Source organism: Lytechinus variegatus, chromosome 8, assembly GCF_018143015.1.
Source record: "Lytechinus variegatus isolate NC3 chromosome 8, Lvar_3.0, whole genome shotgun sequence".
Taxonomy (NCBI): Eukaryota; Metazoa; Echinodermata; class Echinoidea; order Temnopleuroida; family Toxopneustidae; genus Lytechinus; species Lytechinus variegatus.
In genome coordinates, this window is record NC_054747.1 from 153,167 (window position 1) to 173,800 (window position 20,634).

Consider the following 20,634-nt stretch of genomic DNA (forward strand, 5'->3'; position numbering starts at 1 on the left):
TCTAGATCGCGCTTCGCACTCGCATCAATAATAATAATAATAGTAGTAGATGCTTATATAGCGCATGATATTCTGCAGAATCTCTATGCGCTTTACAAAGGAGGTAATTAAGTCTAATACAGGTATACTTAGAATAAAATACATGAATACTAAATGAAAGATTAACAAAACATTGCAACATACCTATCCTAAACCAAATAATCTAACATGAGAACAAGTATGTTTCTAAAGATTTGAGAAAGGTGGAAGTTTCGATGCATCCTATTCATGAATCACTAAACGCAGTCCTTAACCACGTTAACAGGTTCCTTTGCTGGTCAGTGTATTTCAGCTTGCACTTCGCGCTCGTGTTAGATGCACATCGTTTTAATGATTGCGAAAACTGCTCAGATTTTTTTATTTTGATTTTTATTGAAATGTTAAAAAGTTTGAGCATGCGATTCACGCTCCCAACACTTCCAAAGGATGCCCTTTTAACAGGTATATTGACCCCAAAATCAGCTTTGAAAATTTTTATCCAAAGCGCTCGCTCGTTACAATCTCTCGCAAAAAATAAAGCCTAAATATATATATTTACCATAATCAGAAATCACTTAAAAAGGGCTTTGCTCTACTTCACTCTACACTGCAAAAACCAGGGTGTTAGATTCAACACCATAGGTGTTAATATTAACACCATCCCGGTATCTATATCGGAAAACACCAGTTGGTGTTATCGAACACCAAGGACTGGAATTGAATATTTTAATTCTACTCTTGGTGTTGTAATCCAATTCTATTTTTGGTGTTAATATATAATCCAACACCATTTTCTGGTGTTACAATGAATCCGATTTCCGGTGTTATTTAACACCAAGGTCTGGAATCAAATGATTTTAATTCTATTCTTGGTGTTCGAATTCAATTCTATTTTTGGTGTTTGTGCAAAATCCAACACCCGTGTTCGGTGTTACAATGATTCCTAATTTTGGTGTTATTTTACACCAAGTATAGAATCAAATAGTATAATTCTTCTCTTGGTGTTGCAATCCAATTCTATTTATGGTGTTATATAACACTAAAGATCTGGAATTAAATATTTCAATTCTACTCTTGTTATTGCAATTCAATGCTAGTCTTAGTGTTTTAAAAAACTCAAGACATCATTCCTTCAACACCAACAATTCAATTCAGCTCACTCATTCATAACACATGCACAGAAAATATTCAAATACACACAATAAGTTAAAAGAAACAAACACTTGGTGCTTATTTATTCAATAAATTAAACAACTTGTTCTCATTCATGTTGAATTCAATGATGCTTATAACGTTTTTATCTTGTATGTCTCAACATTAAATCGTTTTGTCATATATTCAAAATCTGTGACTCATTTGTCTGAATACAACAGAACACACTATCTTTTTTAATCATTCAAAATTTGCTCAAAATATGAATGCACCCTTATAAGAAAAAGATGAAAAAATAAGGCTTGAGGATGAATCAAGTAACTAAACTCTTTTAAAACATTTAAAAATGTTATAATTCCTTTCAAGGAATGAAAAATCAAAGTACTTTCTAATAAATAGACACTAAACAGGATGCAAAATGCATGTATAACTGAAGACAAAACAAATAAAATGTAAATTGCTTCTACATCAGAGTGAATTATGTAGCTAATGAGAATTTTGACACATTTCACCTTGAATCGTATTACATGCTTGCTGAAGGAAAATATTAGAATTTTTTTCATATGAAATATAAAGAGTGCCCCCCTCGCCAAAACACACAAAAAAAATCCTTGGACACTGCCATCAAAAAAGGGAAAGTCCACACAATATTTTACTATTTCAATACACAGAAAATACTTTTAGCAGCACGTTAAAAAAGGAATTGGTTAAGGAATAAGGAAACTTTCGTTATTTCTTTATCTTGTAAATCACTATCCGCTCTGCAAATTGGCAACACTTGATGGCATTATGCATGATCAGCTCTCCATTCATATTGTACACAAAATTTCACATAATCTCATTTTTCTCCAAAGTTAATATGAGTTTTATACCCTCGGTCAATTTATATTATATAGAAAGCCATTTTCCTCAACATACTTCGTCCAAAGGTTATAAAAAAAATAGGTAAATTTTTAGATAAATACGAAAATGTAACAGTCCATGTACAAAGGTATGGCGAGCTAATCGCATACGACGCCATCAAGTGTTGCCATTTTGCAGAGCAAATGTAGATTTTCAATAAAATCTAAATGACTGTAATTTCTTTATTCCTTGATCAATTTCGCTCATTCTTTTTTTTATATGTTCAAATTATTCTTTCATTGAAATATGAATATATGTAGGGTGGACTTTCCCTTTTAAAGTATTGCTTTTAATTTCTTATGCTAGGAAGCAGTCTTCAAGAACTATACCAAAACTGATAAACCTCATCCAGCAGTTTCAACAAGACTTTTTACCACAGGCCTGCAACCACTGAGATTTAGGATGATTTAATTATTTCAGTACATGGCTCATGGGGATTTTATCAGAAGTTATTTCCTTCACTACTTGTCAAGGGTTGAACAAAAGTTTCAAAAAGCATTAAAAAACACTATAAATTCTACATTCAACCTAATAAAGGTGAACATTCCTTTACAGCTTTCTGTTTACAAACATGTATTCCCAATTTCCAGGAAAAAAATAACAAAAAGTAAAAATTATTTGTTTCTCTATCAACTAATTCACTGCTCTTTTTCCAACAGGGTATAAAACAACAACAACAAAATCAGTCTATGCACTTTCATTTCACTGGCTTTCATGCACAAACATCATAAAATTGTTTTTCCTGTAAGAAAAAAGATGGGAAAATATACAACAGCTATTTGACTAAATTTGGTTTCGCATTAACCAATTTACAGATGCTTACAAGAGTCCATAATATTCTTGATTAAGATTATTTTTAAAACCAATTGATACAACTAAGCAAAGCCAGACGTTAGCTTGAAAGCTTTAAATTACTTAGAAAGTACATGCCTTGGTGCTACATACTTCCTTGAGTCTGTCTTTGACAAAGTTGTCATCAAATCTAGTGGTTTGTAGTCAACAAGTTCCTTTTGATTCTTCACTACATGACGACGTGGAAAAATGAATTCTACTGCGTATGAATGATAGTGTGAATTGTAATACACTGTATCTAATTGGACAAGTACAAAAAATACATTGCTGTTGTGTACAATGATATGCTCTATTTGACCAAACAGAGGAAGCTCGCTAACATCATGGCAGACCAGAAGTGACAACTGATAACGTGTTCCATTTACTTTAACCCAGTTGGCATCAAAGAATTCAGTAGAAAGATCCTCTACTTGAATTTGCTCTTGCACAATCTGAGGGCATCTAATCGTGGTCTCTTTCTGCAGATGCCAAAACTTGAATCAGATTCTGAGCTACTGAGGGAAGAGGAGCTGGTATCCACCTTGATGTTGTCTGCACTTGTGAAGCTATGTACATCTGAACCTTTAATAATGAAAAGAGAGATAAAGCCATGATCACTGTTAAAAAACAATGAATACTAGTATCTTAACCTTTGGTACAATTGAATACAGTTGGGCCTCCTCTATCCACACACTTGGGACCAGCACTAATCTGGACAAGGGATTTGACCAGATAAGGAAATTCTATATTCAAAACATGCAGTTGCCAAGAGTTTGAATGAATGAATGCATATTTCCATCATGAAAAATTTAACTCAATGTGCAATAAAAAAAGTTGGGAATATTATAAGTAACCCGAATAGTTTGCCATACTATGAGTATGCTTGAAATCTTTGTTGGTTCCGCTAATTCATTTGAGTAAAATACCGGTAGGCAAATTTCAGAGTGATCTGGATAAAGGAGACTGGATAAGGGAAGTCCAACTATATAAATTTCTAGTCTAAAACCATTAAAAACCAACATAAGTTATATTGATCTGACAGAAAATTTGTAAGTGTGATTTTGCAATTATATATGATTCATGATGGTTAACAAACCATCAGTTTATTTCAACCCATTCATTTTTACTGTTAATTTTATGATACTTGAGCATTTTTATAGACATTTTAATTGTTAATTGAAAATCATTCATGCATGTCTAAGTAAATTATAATACAAGCATTTTTTAAATCAATGCTACGCTCTATAAGCTACATTCAGTACACAATAAAGCTGCATTACTGTTATTTTTGTTTATCATTTTGTTATTTTTTAATTTCTTATGCATCAATAGAAATAATATTCAGATTTTTCTAGTGGTCTTTTGTAGCATTTTGAAGCAAAATTTCAAAGGTCAAACACAGACACACACAAGTACAGATCCCCGTTCCACAGACCACCCCCCCCCGTCTCAAAATTTCAATTAAAGACATTTCAAGAAGAACAAAAATGCAGGTTTGCATTGTTAAGAAATAAAATGTTAAAAAGAATCCGTCATTTCTATAATCTTTAGACCTGGAATTTAGATAATTGACTGCCCACAAATCATGGCTATTGTGGCAAGGTTATGCAAGCACAAATAAAGGGGTATGTTTTTCTTTCCTTGACCAAGTTTTGACACTTGTGCCTGTAATTTGCACTGCACATTCATTTATTGCTTAGGTAAAAAAAAGTTTGAATAGCCTTTATCGACCGACCGTCAGAAAATGGCCTAACCATTTTTTTTCCTTTTCACATAAATTGAAAAATCACAATAAAATGGTAGATAGATATATGAAATACAATAAAAATGGTAATTTTCAGGTGTTCTTAAGCTTTTCACTACCTTCTAAGTCTTCTTTTCCTCATGGATGGGGGGGGGGGGCTTATGAAAAGTAAGAATTTTATTCCAAAGACTCTATACAGTAGCAGATCCAGCGGGGGCGCACCTGGCATGTGCCCCCTCTATATTTTGAGAATTACCTCGTGAACATGCACATTACCAAGGTTAAATTATGATCTGCGCAACCTCTTTATTTAAATATGCTCTTTGCGCCTCCTCTATTTTAAAATCCTGAATCCGCTAAACATAGCAGGGGTTTGCAATTTTGTATTATAATGCACTTTATCAAAAACTTACCAGACCATTCTTCATCTTCTTTTAGCACCATGAGGCTGACTGAGGGATGGCTTGTCACCACATCTCCTAGTACATCATCGTCTATACCAAATCCTTCTTGTTCATCCACAAGTACAAGGTCTTCACCATCCTTTATGTGGAATTTTCTTTTGACTGTAGGAGAGATTCAAAATAAATGAGAAAAAATATCACAGTGCACTTTCAAATTTCTTAATACAAATTGGTGGCTCATAATAATTCTGCAAAACTACTGCTACAAGTAAGCCCAACTGTGCTATAGTACACTCTAAAACCTGTTAAATGGGATCAGGTCAATTCCACGATAACTTGTTAATGCATCTAAATTTTTGAAGCTTTTATTCTGAATGTTACTTTGTCAGGAGTTAGTTAGAGTCATAGTTACAGTACACAACAGAAATTGATTCAAATTCCTACGATTTTAGAGTTATAATGTGAAAATTTGAGCAAAAGTGTCACCGTAACGCCGTAACATAAAATGATTTTATCATGGAATTGACCATGATCAAGCTCAACTGGGGGTGGGGATGGAGTTGGGACTGTTGGGTGTGCTAGTACAAATAAAGATTGAATTTCTGTTTTCATCATTTTTGCATTTATCTGTATGTTGTAGACTAGGTTGGCATGATTTCTTAATTTTTGTTGTTGTAATTTTAACCCTTATTTCAGTCAAAAAAAGTCCAGGATACACAAGGCAGCACACACAAAACTATGGAGGTCCATACATTTACATGTCGGTGCCATGTTTGTTGCTCTGAACAATGACGCACAGTGCACACTAGCTTTAAGAGCATCGTGATGATGAAATTTTTAATATGATTTTTGATATGGTCATCACGACGCTTTAAGCCTTTGGTTAAAATTTCCTCCTCGCTGCTGTATGTAAACAAAAAACTATTCTTACATTTTATAGAAAATCTATACATTTTTACAAAAAAATAGAGGGGTTGAAACAATTTTCTAACGGCCGAACACCTTTTGCGCGGGTGGATCGCATTTCTAATTCGGTCAAAAGATGAAAAATAAGCAACATTTCTTACCCAGCGCTGTGATTTTTGCTTCGATATCCACGTTTCGCCATATTTTCATGTATTAATTCGTGCCGTCACAATACTGCATTTGCACAACATGAAGCCGATCGCACTCACTAGTCTCGATCTGAAGGTGTGCAAAATATTCGCTTGGAAACCCCCAAGTGCAACCATTGAGTTTTTCCGAACGAAATATTCTGCGCACGCGAAGATCGAGACTAGTGCGTGCGATCAGATGCGATCGGCTTTCTTTGTTGTGCAAATGGAGTATTGTGACGGCACGAATTAACACATGAAAACATGACATGTGGATATCGAAGCGAAAATCACATAGTAAATTGTTTTAACCCCTCTAGTTTTTTGGAAAAATGTGTAGATTTTTTAAAAAATGTTAGAAGTTTTTTGTTTACATACAGCGGGGAGGAAATTTTAACCAAAGCCTTTAACCCTATGCAGCCGGGGGGGGGGGGGGCCTTACATTTTTCGCGATATTTTTTTTACGCATAAAAATCATGCACTGTAAATTCAGTACTTTTTTCCTTCATATCTCGCGCATCTTTTGAGACCAAATTTGTGACGCCCGGCTATGCACTTCAGAAGCTACTTGTACTTGCACGTCGGACCAAAAATGGCTCAAAAACGTGATTTCATGTATAATTCCAATACAAATTGTGTTTTTAACTAAAATCTATAATTATTTTTGCTTTTACATATCAAAATCTATTAATTTCAGTCTACTTATGATTGTAAAGGTGTTGTCGGTGAATTTCATTGAAAACATAGTAAAAATAACAAGGTTAAAAAACAAAGAAATACATAAGAAATTTGAAAAACAATGAAATACATAAGAAAAAAAATTCTGATACCAAATTTTTAAAAAATTATGTTTGTTAAGAATGTAATAATGATTATCTTGACCAAAAATCACCATATTCTTAGCTTTGAGTGATTTAGAGCAACAAAATCGTATTCCATGCATAAATTAGCATAATTTGCATAATTGTCCTTTTTTTGGAAAAATTAACTATAGATCTACAGTTTTAGAGATCATGGGCGACGTGTGTGGGGGGCCAAATAAGCCCCCCCCCCCGGCTATGCAATTTCAAAATAGCCAGGGCTATATATAGGGTTAAGCGTCGTGATGACCATATCAAAAATCATATATAGAACATCATACCATTGGTATATTACTAATACTAGTATTAGTACTGGGCCTAGCCCTAGTCCACCTATGAACCTCCATAGTTACACTTAACTTGTAGGCCTAGTCTGCTTTGGCTAGGATAGCTGTGGAATAGCTCTTGACAATTTGAAAAAACAAAAGCTATTCCACAGAGCTATTCATACTTATGGCATTCTCGTGAAAAGACTTTGTACACAAGAGAGACGCGCGCGGGACTACAGAGGTGGCTTATTTCACGATTTGGCCATACTTATCTGCTTAACATTATACAGTGAATTTTGAAGCCCCTAACCGGCTAACATCAGGCCTCACCATTTTGAGCTCTATTTTTTGGCTAGGCTAAACCCAGGATCACTGATTTCTCTTTACATTTTGCAACAAATATGTATTAAATAACTACATTTATCATTACTGTTTGCTCTTTGGCGTATTCATCAGTGATAATTTTGCAGAAATCCGTAAAATATTAAATGGCATCAGGCCGGATGCCCAACCGTGAACCGGTCCAGACACGGCCTAGCCTAGTTGTTAGGCCATACCGCTAGGCCTACACAAGGACGAACACATGGATTGATTAACAAGAACCAAGCCAAGGTCTACACTTACTAAGTTCAAAGAATCCTACTGTGTCTTCTGGATCTATAGGCAGGTATTTTCGAATACTTCGATCCGCTGAGCAGACCATGACGCTTAACGGCATGGTTGCATGCACTTCAAGATGTGTATCTAGGCCAAACTGTAGAATACTCCTGAAAATCAAGTCAGTCGGGCAATGGATTTCTATTGCCTTGCTCCAGCTTGCGCTAGCTCTCGATCGCGATCGCAAGATATTATGGCGTCCAGCTTCAGCGCATGCGCATGCAGGCATATCGGATCATATGACAACTTTCGTCCAATGATTTTCCTCCATTTATCTCGCTTATGCGCATGTGCGATTTTATAACACCAAATTTGACACCATCAACCTGTAATTGAATATTTTAACACCGTTGGTGTTATCATTCGCCGACTAGACATGAAATTGACACCAAGGGTGTTAATATTTTTCTATTCCATGCTGGTGTTGAATATTTAACACCCTGGTTTTTGCAGTGTACTTTGCTCCGCCACTCATCTTTTGCCTTCCCATCCTCATTACAATCGAACAGCGACGGTGCCCCCCCCCCCCCTCCACCAGGCTCACCTTTTCGGTTTCCTGGCTTCCGTTCACCATCGATTATTTCATTATTTGGATCGACGAACCTTATTTCATTTTCTGATTATCGAACCCTATTCTGTTTTCGGACTAACGAAACTATCGGAAAAGCGAACCTCGGAATAACGCCATAATTGTTCGGATTAACAAATCTTTTTTTCGTTTTCGGATTAACGAACATCGAGGTATATGCAATATACGTGTTTTGGAATTACGAACCTTCGGAATAACGAACCATCGTAGGAACGAATATTTGGAATTACGAAGTGAAACCATAATTCCCCTTTTTAATTTTTACATATTTTTCTGTTCTGAAGTGCCATTGCTATGGATAAATATCAACAAATAATTGTCAGTGTTGGAGAGCAATATGAAAGAGACATACATTATGGTGAACATTTATTTGTGATTTTTTTTTCAAGAAACAGCAGTTTTTAAAAAACACAAAAACACTAATAATAATGTCTGATATATTAACAGAGTATGATCATACTGAGTTTAACTACTTTTACTCAAGCGATGAACACTGCAGCCGCAAATCTTCATGTGTATTACCACATAAGTTCCCTTTCATCAAACTGACACAGCTTATACATGTTTAACTGATACTGATAACTACTTGTTACCCATTTTTAACATTATTCTTTATAAGTAGCACCCCAAGGTATTATGGGTGATGTGTAAAATGGGAAAATGTAATTACTTTCACTATGTGGTAAACTTTTTTTTTTTGGGGGGGGGAGGGGATTCAAATTGCCATCAGCACCCCCAGTTAAAAACAAATCACAGGACTCTAATTTATAAATGTAGTGTTGGACACTATATATATACATAGTTTTTCATTCTGCAAATTGTACTTGATATTTGACTTTATTTCACATATTTTACATAATTTATAATGAAAAAAATAAAATAAAAAAATAACCCAAGAATTAACATTATGCACAATTCAGACATGGCATCATTTATATCTATAAAATCGAATAATACAACGATTAAAAAATAGAAAACTGTGAAACATTAGACAAAACAACGTTTACTCAGTCTGCAGAATAAAAAAAATGAATTCTTAATTAACGTAGGAGAGAAAAATAATATCTGAATATGGTTCGATTACAAAAGGAAATGGGGAAATATTTAAATAGAGCACATTGTTTACAAAATGTGTTTGTCACTATAACTCAGCAAAAGCGTACTAACAGTATTTGTAAAATTTACTATATAATATACACAAGACTTATGATTTTCCTGTTGTATATAAAATATCTCATATCAGTTAATCCATATATGTTAACATTTTCTTAATAAGATATTCGGTATAAAAAGCTGTCAAAACGTAACCAATTTCGGCAACTGTAGATTAATTTTAAAACAGGAATCACAAGCATTATTAGACGTGTATTTGGTAATATATTTCTTATGTCAATATCTGTTCATACACGGTAAGAAAAATATATATATATATACAACACTGTTTACTAAATGAACCTTACAGTAATTGTTTAAACAGCTTAAACAACTGTTTAAATCTTAAACAACAAAGTTTAATTTTCAATAAATTAAACATGATTGTTTAAACAATTAAACAAATACTGTAAGGTTCATATAGTAAACAGCGTTTTTACTGTGTGATGCTATAGTCATTTTGTTTTGCTTATATCGTCATATACCACAATATTAAAGGGCAAATGACCTAATTTTGCTCTTAAAGAGCGTGTATAGTGACTGCACTTCGGAGTGCTGATTTGTCTAGTTCAAATTTAAACTAGACAAATCAGCCCTCCATTTTTTAGAGTATATATATACATATATTTTTTTATATATTTTTTGAGATATTAAAGAAAGTGTGGATTCTTTTGGAAAAGTCGAAGCGAATGCTCAAGTTCCCCCAAAAGAAAAATATGCAGTATCTACAGATAAAGGAGAATAATAATGAAATAATAAATTAATGTGTACATCTAGGGAAACAAATTAAAGTTTAGAAATACGGAGGGCGCATTGTACTAAAAAAAAGAGCGCTCTCTTTTTTTAAATTTGCCCAAATGATAACAAATTGTACAAAACATAACTGTTAATCTATTATAACTATTTAGTTTGTACTTAAATTTTAATGGACATGTATCTACTGGCATGGAAACACTACGACACCCTATACAAACTATGGCACTCTCTGCAGTAAACTGCCGACCTTCAAAAGACAATTTTAATGAAGTTTACGACTTTACCTTGTTTGTAAAGGGTGTACTCCTTGAGTGTAAGCTGTTAGAGGTGCCGTGGCCGACTGGTCTAAGGCGTTTGAATATACATGGAAAGTCCGGGGTTCGATTCCCGGCCGCGGCACTTATGCCCTTGAGCAAGGTATTTAATCGACAATGCTCTTTTATCCTCCTTTCAAAGAAATGAAAACGCTGTACACATTCTTGATAACTAGGTGTGCACTTGGTAAACAAAAATATATATTACACATTGACCATGTTGACACATTCTTTCTTGGTAGTGACGCAATATCGACTGAGTAACTTATGATAAAAAAAGTAACATCTTCTCATCTGTAGATACTTCGTTTTACCATTTTGGGGGAGTTTTGGGGCCTGAAATAGGCACATTCATAATTTACAATTTGGTGATAAAAGAATACTTGAGAAATAGAGTTTAGAGAGGCTTCGAAAGAGTAAATTTAAATGCTTAGTATCTCAACTTGTGCAAAGTGTAGATACTGCATTTTTTTAGAGGAGATACTGCGTTTTGCAGTGACTAAACAGTGGCTTTCCAAAAGAAATTTAGAAAACTGGATGCTTTGTGAAAAAAAGTGACATATACTGTTTTTTGTGTGTGTGTGGGGGGGGGGACAGAACTTCATATAAGGATACCTAATTACAAAATAGGGACCTTTTCAATTTCGAATTATGTTTATTTAATTCCAAAAAAAATAATTATAATCAAACTTATATATATATATATATATATCTATAGGGGCCTTGACTTAGTCTCAAAATTCCATTCACTTTGTTATTCATAGGGCAACTAGTCAACCTGTATACGTCATGACACCGTCATCAAACCCCCCAAAATGACACCAGCTTTTGAATTGCCCATTAAAAATCAGGACATGAATAAAACAAAAACATCAGACATATAAATGTACATTTCCTGAAACAGTATTTTCTACAAATCAATCCAGAAGCAAAGACCACAATATATGTTTGGTGTTCATAAATTTCATAAATACCGTGCTAATTATTTCTTATATTCATCGATAAGAGCTCCTACTTCTGCTGCATGCAGAGCTTTGTCTAGATCGTCGATGTATCCACCTTCACGTTTATTCGCCCATTCATTCAATAAATAAACAAATGCTTCGTTCGTGTCATTTGAATGTCTCTTCAGTATCGTCTGAATGTAGTTGAGGCTAAAACCCAAGTTAACCAATAGCTCGCTGTATTTTCCGTAAGGTAGAAGTTTCGATAGCTTAACGATCTTCCCGGCCGTAACCTTTCTGTTCATCGACCTGTAATAATACAATTATATAAATACATTTAATCAAATCTTTGCTAAGGGGGCAGTAATATGAATATACCCTGCACGCTCGAATTTAGCTTCCATTCCAATGTCTGTTTTGCCATTTTTTAAAAACAACATTGGACTCCATTTTAGGCATCTAGCGCCTCTCTCAGCGGTGTTTCTTTTTATTCCAAACGTTTCCTTTGAGGGCTTCTTTTGACATGGTTGATAGATCTTGTAAAGGGACGCCCCATTAAACACCGGGGGGGGGGGGCAATGATCTCCCCTATAAAAGGGGAGGTCGGGGGGGGGGGCTAGAAGTTTGGGATGATGGATTTTTTTTTTCTTTACTCTGATTGTGAGGCATCTTTTTTTTGTTGCTCATATCGCAAGTTATTTTTTGGGAAAAAAACATCCAGCCCCCCCTTGAAATCTAATATGTCTAATGGCGCGTACCTCATACCTCGGTCACATTTGCTCTACGGCGGCCGTACGGCGAGTCGAAAGCGGCCGTTTTAACATTTTCTATTTTTTTTGCTCCAGCTACATATAGGGGGTTTGAATAAAAATTAGTAAAACGGCTGAAACGGCTAGAGGAAATGTGATCGTGGTATTATAGTAGCACGTAAGGGCGCCATGAGGTAAACATATTTCTGCCGTGAACTAGTGAATTGAATGGAAGCTAGCCAGACGGCCATTTTTATTGTGTTTTTAAGAAACAAAGCTACCAAGAAATTATATCATAAGTGATAGAGATCCATAAAAGCTTGGGATTCCTTTTTCTTATTTTTTATTCATTATGTGCAGTCAATACGTTAATTCGCCTAATAGCCAATAGGTCTGATACCGATTTCTTTATTATCAGTTGATGGTCTGAATATTAAACGATCTAAAATTGAAATCAAATTTTTTAGTAGGTTTAACCTGGCACGGATCCAGAAGGGAGGGGAAAGGGAAGTGGAGCACGAAAAGAAAATTAAAGAAAAAGGGGGAAAAAGAGGAGAGAACAAAAATAAAGATACAAAAAATCCAGGTGGTTCGAAAGCCCCCCCCCTCCAAAAAAAAAGAAGAGACAAACAAAAGCAGGAGAACAAAAATGGTATAGCGGGGGGGGGGTGTTGAATATTATATTGCAAATAATTTTATAATCGAAAACAAGCACATTATCATGATCTGCAAATGCCTTTTAATGTTATGCCAATTTTAGCACTCATCAGAAAACCTCTCAATCCAAGTTTTATATTAAAAAACATTTGTAGTCAGGTTCAGCTCGCAAAAATTTAGCCAAAAAAAAGAAACAAAAAAGAGTGATATCATCGACTCTTTTGTTTGTATATCACTTTATTCTGTGTGAAAAAAGTAAAAACGTATACTATGCTTATTTACTTTAGATCCGATGTCGATGAAATTTTCAGCATTTCTATAAGCCAGTTCGTAGTTCTTTTCTGCGCATGATCTAAAGATTCTGCGCATGATCTGAGGAAGGTTATTTGTACTAAAGTGACATGGTGATTTAAAATCTAATGAGATAAGCACCAACTTAGATGTCTTGATTATTCATTTATTCTTTTTAATTGTGTTTTTCATTTACATCAAAAACAACAACAATGCGTCCACGAACGCACAGTTTGCCAAGTACTTTGTGCAACATGCTATGGTGTGCAGGCAAAGTAGGAATGCAACAAATACTTTCATAAAGTGTTCATTGGTGTGCGATTCTGGTCACCTGGTCTATTCAATCTATTCATCCTGCTATGTAAGGCATGCTTATGTAATATCTTGCTTTGAAATCTGCCTATCATAATGAAAGAAATGAAAGGTCATTTGACCAAAATTGTCCATGAACTGGTCTATTTTGAAGATCTACCTACTTGAAGGATGGATTTGCCTTTCAAGTATTTTTCACCGGAAAATTAAGCAAATCCCAAAGTCATGCAATGAAGGAAATGTCTGTTAAAATGATAGTTGCTAAAGGTGTACTTACGCATTACTGTTCTTTGGAGCTGCAGCCATGGCTATCGATGCTTTGGTAGTCTTTGTTGACACCCTGCGAAAATATAATCAATCACTAAAGAACTTGTTCCTACAATATGACTGTCGCGGCAATTATAAATATTTGGAAATCTTACTTTTCAATTAATTATTGGAAAATTGCTCTTTTGCAAACCCGTTTTACATATCCATCAATTATACATCTTCGATATATATGTATATCTGTTAACAGACATATTGATTAAGATCGTACGTTTCTGTGAACGCGCGACTAAAGATTCGTTTAAAGTTTAAAGATTCGTTTAACAGTAAATATCAAGTTTTAATTTGAATCGTATGCCATATTATCCTGACTTTGGTGAGAAATATCAATCGGGACTTAAATGTTTTCGAGCATTAATCATAGACCCATTGTCATTAAAAAGAGTAAAAGTAGAGGAGCTATTTCATATAGGTTTATGGAATTAATTACATATCACCCTTACTTCTTCGTAATAATGTCACCATTACCGAATTACTATTTGATAATTATGAATTATCGTGATTTTTAGATGTTGAAATGAATTGTTTATGATTATTATCTCGATAATTTATTTTTATCAAAGTTATTGACTATCATCTTCAATATCATCATTATTCCCATCTTTAAACCCATTACTTCTCACAAATATTTTCGTATTCTGTTGCATTCTATTGTTTTTTCTTTCGTCCAAGAATTGTATTGCTGCAAATTATTTTGTAAATAGGGAGAAATACTGAGCACACAACCGCGTAGCCAGGATTTCATTTTGGAGGGGGCGGTAAATGCACGCGAAGAGTGCCAACGGTTACACTTCTAATTCCAAAGCTTCGTAATTCCGAAGGTTCGTAATTCCGAAACACGTAAATTGCCTATACCTCGATGTTCGTTAATCCGAAAACGAAAAAGGGTTCGTTAATCCGAACATTTGTGGCGTTATTCCGACGGTTCGTTATTCCGAAGGTTCGATAATCCGAAAACGAAATAAGGTTCGTTGTTCCGAAGGTTCGATAATCCGAAAACGAATTAGGGTTCGTTGTTCCGAAGGTTCGTTAATCCGAAAACGAAATAAGGTTCGTTAATCCGAAAACAAAATAAGGTTCGTTAATCCGAAAACAAAATAAGGTTCGTTAATCCGAAAAATGAAAACTGGGAAAGCAGAGGCAGAGGCAAGGGGGGGGGGGGTGGACACTTGCCGTTCAATTATTATGAGGATGGGAAGGCTAGGGCGGCCAAACGAATTTTCGTTGAATAATAATAATAATAATAGGCATTTATATAGCGCCATCTATCTAGAAATAATCTATTCCGAGGCGCGTTGTTATTATTATTATTACCCCGGCTTTAGCTCGAGCTGCCTCTCAGCGCTCATGCATTCAAGGAATTAATCCTACCGGGTACCCATTCACCTCACCTGGGTCGAGTGCAGCACAATGTGGATAAATTTCTTGCTGAAGGAAATTACGCCATGGCTGGGATTAAGATTCCTTTGAGGGGTAAAGCCAAAAATGAAACTCATACTCAAAATGGGCACTTTGGTGATATTTTCACCATAAGATTATTAAAAAAAAATTTTTTGAAATGACTTCTTATTATGGCAAAATGTATATTTAGCCTTTAGTTTTCGGGAGAGAGTATAATGAGCGAGCGGCTTGGTAAAAAAAAAATCAAATGTGAAGATGTAAAACTCGTTTTGGGGGTCAATTATTCTTTAAATGGCATTATTGCGAGGTGTTGCGAGCGTGAATCACAAGCTAAATCTTAAGGGTATTTCAATAAAAATGGAAATAAGTTTTTGAAAATCCGAGCAGATTTCTGCTGTCACTAAAATATGTACATCTAACTAAAGACTTAACACGAGCGCAATACGCGAGCTTAAACATACTGACCAGAAAAGGAATCTTAAAGAAAGAATTTAGTGACCTCTTTAGGATACATATTTCACCATTCGAATAACTGAGAGTGCGAAGCGCAAGCTGAAAATTTGCAATATTCCAGCCTGAAAACTTTACTTTAAAAAGAGTATTTTATTTCAAAACCATGAAAAACAGCATATTTATTTTTGAAAAAGGATCTTTCCCATTTTTGGAAAAATATGCATTTCCCTGTTTTTTATTTGATTTTTGGGGTGCAAGTGCCCACTGCCTCCCTCCCGGCGGATCAAACTTTTGTCAAATGGGGGGGGGGGCAATATTATTTCGGCCATATTTTCCTCGATCGGCAGCTTAAAGTTGATTTTCGTTTGTTTTTTGAAAGGGTAGTCCTAACAGTCAATAATTAGCTTTATACTTATAAAATAAAGTAAATATGTAATAACATGATAAACCCTTTTTAAATAATGCGAGCGCGAGCTATATTTTTTAATATGATGGGCAATATGTTTATGATCTTCAAAACGAGATGCCTATGTAACTAGATAATAACTGCGAGCAAGAAGCGCGAACAGAAATTTTAAATATAAGCTCTGACCTGATCTAAAGGGGACATTTTAAGAACTTTTTGCAGTTAGCCTTGAAGACGATGCGTGTTTCAACCAGTGGCGGCGGAACGTATTTTCCTTTTTTGTGGGGGGAGCCAAAAAAGGGGCCAATAGGGGCATTTTGGTGCAAACGGATATTTTCGCCATAAGATTATCAGCTGTGTAAAGAGGTTGTGTGTTTTGTAGTAATTAAGTTGAGCAAAAAAAATTAAGTGATCTCTGATTGGTAAGTTATATATTACGTTTCATTGCTGCGAGCGTAGCGAGCAAGCGGTTTTGGGGAAAATGTAAAATTCCCCTATTTGGTCAATTACTGTTAAAAGGGCATCCTTGTGAGATGTTGCCAGCGAATCACGTGCTCAAACTTTTAGAAATTTCATGTAGGCCTAAAATGATAAAAATTATATTATTTACCCAGGGAAGCCACTTCAGTTCTAAAAACTGTTCTCCCAGCTATTATTATTATTATCCGTGTTTGTTACCAAAATGAATTATTTTCATTTTTGGAAATACGAACCTTATTTAATTTTCGGATTAACGAACCTTATTTCGTTTTCGGATTAACGAACCTTCGGAATTACGAACTTTATTTTGTTTTCGGATTAACGAACCTGATTTCGTTTTCGGATTAACAAACCTTATTTCGTTTTCGGATGAACGAACCTTCGGAATTACGAACCTTATTTCGTTTTCGGATTAACGAACCTTCGGAATTACGAACCTTATTTCGTTTTCGGATTGACGAACCTTCGGAATTACGAACCTTATTTCGTTTTCGGATTGACGAACCTTCGGAATTACGAACCTTCGGAAATACGAACCTTCGGAAATACGAACCTTCGGACTAACCGAACCTTCGGAATTACGAAGCTTTGGAATTAAGAATGTATGCGCGTGCCAACACTCACAGAGCGCGCGAAGCACGCTCCCTGTCTCCCCCTCCCGCGCGAAGCGCGAAGCTTTTAGTGTTTCATAAATTAAAATGAAAAGGAGCCGTTTCTCTTGTCTCTAGTACCTCCAATTCGGTTGACTATATTGCGATTTTGAACCTTGTTTTCAAAAGTGATAGTGAACGCACAAAAGAGGTATACAATGGAGGAAATTAAAATGATAATAACTCCGCGCGAAGCGCGGAAGCTTAAGTGTTTTATCAATTTTTCTTGCCATAAAAAGGGTCCCGAGAAAAGGGTATTCTCAAAGATATATTGAAACTTTCTTTGGAAAGATCAGATTTGATTACAAACAATTTAGCATCAGTGCATATTTTTAACTCGCAAAACAGAGGAGAAGATTGGTAGAGGAAGATATTCCTCCCAGCGCAGAGCAATGAAACTGAAATTTCAAAGGGCGGACGTTTCATCAAATGTAGATATCTCTAATACAAATCGTCTCTAATTCAATTGATTTTCTAAGATTATTGAACTTCATTACAAGGAAAATAGTGCGCATAAAGTTGAAACTTCTGTGATTTATTGAAATTATCTATCTATATAATAAAGGATGATTGATTTTTTTTTTACTTATCCTGAAGCGCTTCATTTTGAATATAAAGAAACTTAAGTGTCATTCCAAATTTCAAACTGAGGGCGCAAAACAGGACAGGAGATGAATGTATACAGGGAAATGACATGAAGTTTAATACAATTTGATAAAAAAAATATTGTACTTTTTTATTTGATACGACACGAAATCCATACCTTCCTCTTTTTAAATTAGGATCTGTTTGCCCCCAAATTATAGTTGTTTATAGTAATGAGCTGAAAAGCGGGAGAAGCTGACTTTATGGAAGTGACGGCACAAACTGATATAAAGATTTTACCCGCTCGGAACCGACCAGACCAGAAGTTGCGGATCAATTGAAAAAAAAAGATAACTTCATATATTTACTTCGGCCTAACCTTACTCAAATTCATGCCCTAATGTATACAATTTTAACTTTAACTGGCAAGAAGCACATAGCTGAGGTGGAAAAACAGGGTTAGAGAAAAGGTGGGGGGAACAATGGAGAACTTCAATATTGTCATTTAACCGCGCGCAGCGCGGAAGCAAAATTCATATATGAATTTAGAGCAAGAAGAGTGAAGGAGTTTCTCTTTTGAGAAAAAATAAAGAATAAAAAGAAAAAACACAAAGCTACCTTTCTTCCCTTTCCTCCCTTCCCTTTCCTTTTCTCCTCTCTTTTTTCCCTTCTTTTTTCTTTTTGGGGACGTTTGGGGGGGGGGGGGGCGACCGCCCTCCCCTGGCTACGCGCCTGTGAGCACACATGTATGGAAACATGAAATATTATTTTTTTCATGTAAAAACATTAGAAATGGCAAAGTAAGATATGACATCACCAGCCCATTTATTTAATACTCATGAAAATATATATGTAAATGTATTCACAAAATAATGCTGAATAAAAAAATTAGTAACTTCGTTACATTTTTTTTAATATCAAATTTTTATTAAGTTTTGGTGAATTTTTATCCATTTATTAAGATGTGACTATTTTTACCGGATTATCATTTAACAAAAATGCGCCTTAAGTCATGTAAGTTGGACTTCTCAAAATTGCTTGACAAGATGGACTACAAGTGTTTATTTCAATAGACTTTATAGAAACTCGAATATTGAAAGAAATATTGTTTTGGGGTTCATTAATGTATGTAAGAATACGTTTTTCAATTAATATACATGATATTCTCTGTAAAATAAATTTAGTCGTACTACTTATAGTATTGTTGAAGTCAATCATGTCAATTATAATTCAATACAATTCTGAGTATAACTGCTACTAATACTTCTACCCTACTTATTATAAATAATAAAAGATATACCAATAGCAATCATGCTAAAAAGAACAGATGCGTTTGAAGGGTTAGAAGGAAAGTGCATTCTATTGAAACTGTCTTTGTCCCAAAATTGATCACAGCTCTTGAGATTAATTGCAATTTTCCACTCTACTTTAGTCTATTTTCTGAAACAAGAACCTCAAATTAGTGTCTTATAATTTAACCTGATCTATCAATTGTAAATTTCCAATAAAAAAAATCTATCGTCAAATATTGCTTTTCAAGTTCCAACACTCTATGAACATTGGTATGAAGGATTGATATTAATAAAAAAATGATGGTGATTTCGCATTTTATTAAGGCCTATTTCCATTTTCTGGGTTGAAAATGCGACAATATACATTAGTATATCCAAGTCTCCGATATGCAGTAAAAAAGCAAAATTTCTGAAAATTGAACTTTCAAGTTTGAAACATTTTAAGTTTGTGACTAAAAATGATATCAATTTGGAATTTCGTCCACTAAGTAGTTGTATATTAAAAAAGTTTTCTAGAAAATTTCAAGGCGATTCCGCTATTTTCTTTAGATTTATGGTAAATTATGTATTTCACAAATTTTCAATTTTTTGGAAAAAAAATCTCAAAATTGCACTTTTCTTATTAAAATCTCAGCCAAATTTCCTTTTCATCACCCATGTACAGTATCAACTTGTAAAAAATTTATTTGTCTTTCATATGACACTAATTTTGTGGCAAATGGATGTTTGTGTAAGAATCTATGTACGAAAATCCAAATCCCATGAATATGGCGGCCATTTTTGACGCCATCTTGAATTTGAACCCCATGGGACAATATTTCGTTTTGGGAACATCAAAATTCATTCACTAGACATCTTACGGATTACAAAAATGTAGGTTTAAAAAATATATAATTCGGGCGCATGGGAACCCTATCTCTCTCCCCTACTACTTGGAGCGACACTGCGTGCGCGCGAGCTCCTCAAGTATATAGATATCGTTCGTTCTATTGTGCGTTTTGGGGGTTTCAATTGGCGGGCCTATGACATTCAATTTCGGTTACGTCAGGCCCGTCATCCACATCGTTCCTGGGCTGTCATAGACACCGAGCTATGGCTGACAGTAGCTTCGACTCCCGGTCGAGCAATGTTTTCTTCTTTTGGGGGTAACCAGCCCTTTCGGCCATACGACCGGTCGTTCCGGCCGGGTAATTTCCCATTCTCTGGATATGCCAATAGACAAGGGGCAACTCGGGCCCCTGGCGCCGCGCCTGCCCCCTCCCGCTCCTCACCAGTCTGTTTCGCCTTTAACGCTGGGTCATGTCAACGCATTGCCTGCCGTTTTGCTCACCGATGCGGAAAATG

The 20,634-nt window shown here is 35.1% G+C and overlaps 1 protein-coding gene across 2 annotated transcripts; it reads right to left on the reverse strand.

The window, feature by feature from the left end:
• Positions 1–1,224: 1,224 nt before the first annotated feature.
• On the reverse strand, positions 1,225–8,112 carry LOC121419503. 2 transcript variants are annotated; one of them, XM_041613954.1, is made up of 3 exons: positions 7,900–8,112; positions 5,062–5,214; positions 1,225–3,486 (listed from the first exon to the last, which is right to left on the reverse strand). In XM_041613954.1, the coding sequence occupies exons 1-3, from the start codon at positions 7,991–7,993 to the stop codon at positions 3,332–3,334; spliced, it is 402 nt and encodes a 133-aa protein (XP_041469888.1). In that variant the 5' UTR covers positions 7,994–8,112; the 3' UTR covers positions 1,225–3,331. The 2 variants fall into 2 exon arrangements, with proteins under 2 accessions (XP_041469888.1, XP_041469889.1); XM_041613955.1 differs by lacking the exon at positions 7,900–8,112 and adding an exon at positions 6,120–6,307.
• Positions 8,113–20,634: the final 12,522 nt, after the last annotated feature.

Bases quoted from the DNA above. Each gene is read 5' to 3' on its own strand.
- LOC121419503 (XM_041613954.1), bottom strand. From the start codon at position 7,993: ATGCCGTTAAGCGTCATGGTCTGCTCAGCGGATCGAAGTATTCGAAAA. The intron at 5,215-7,899 runs GTAAGTGTAGAC...TCTCTCCTACAG, and splicing joins AGTAGGATTCTTTGAACTTA to TCAAAAGAAAATTCCACATA. The intron at 3,487-5,061 runs GTAAGTTTTTGA...TCATTATTAAAG, and splicing joins AGAAGATGAAGAATGGTCTG to GTTCAGATGTACATAGCTTC.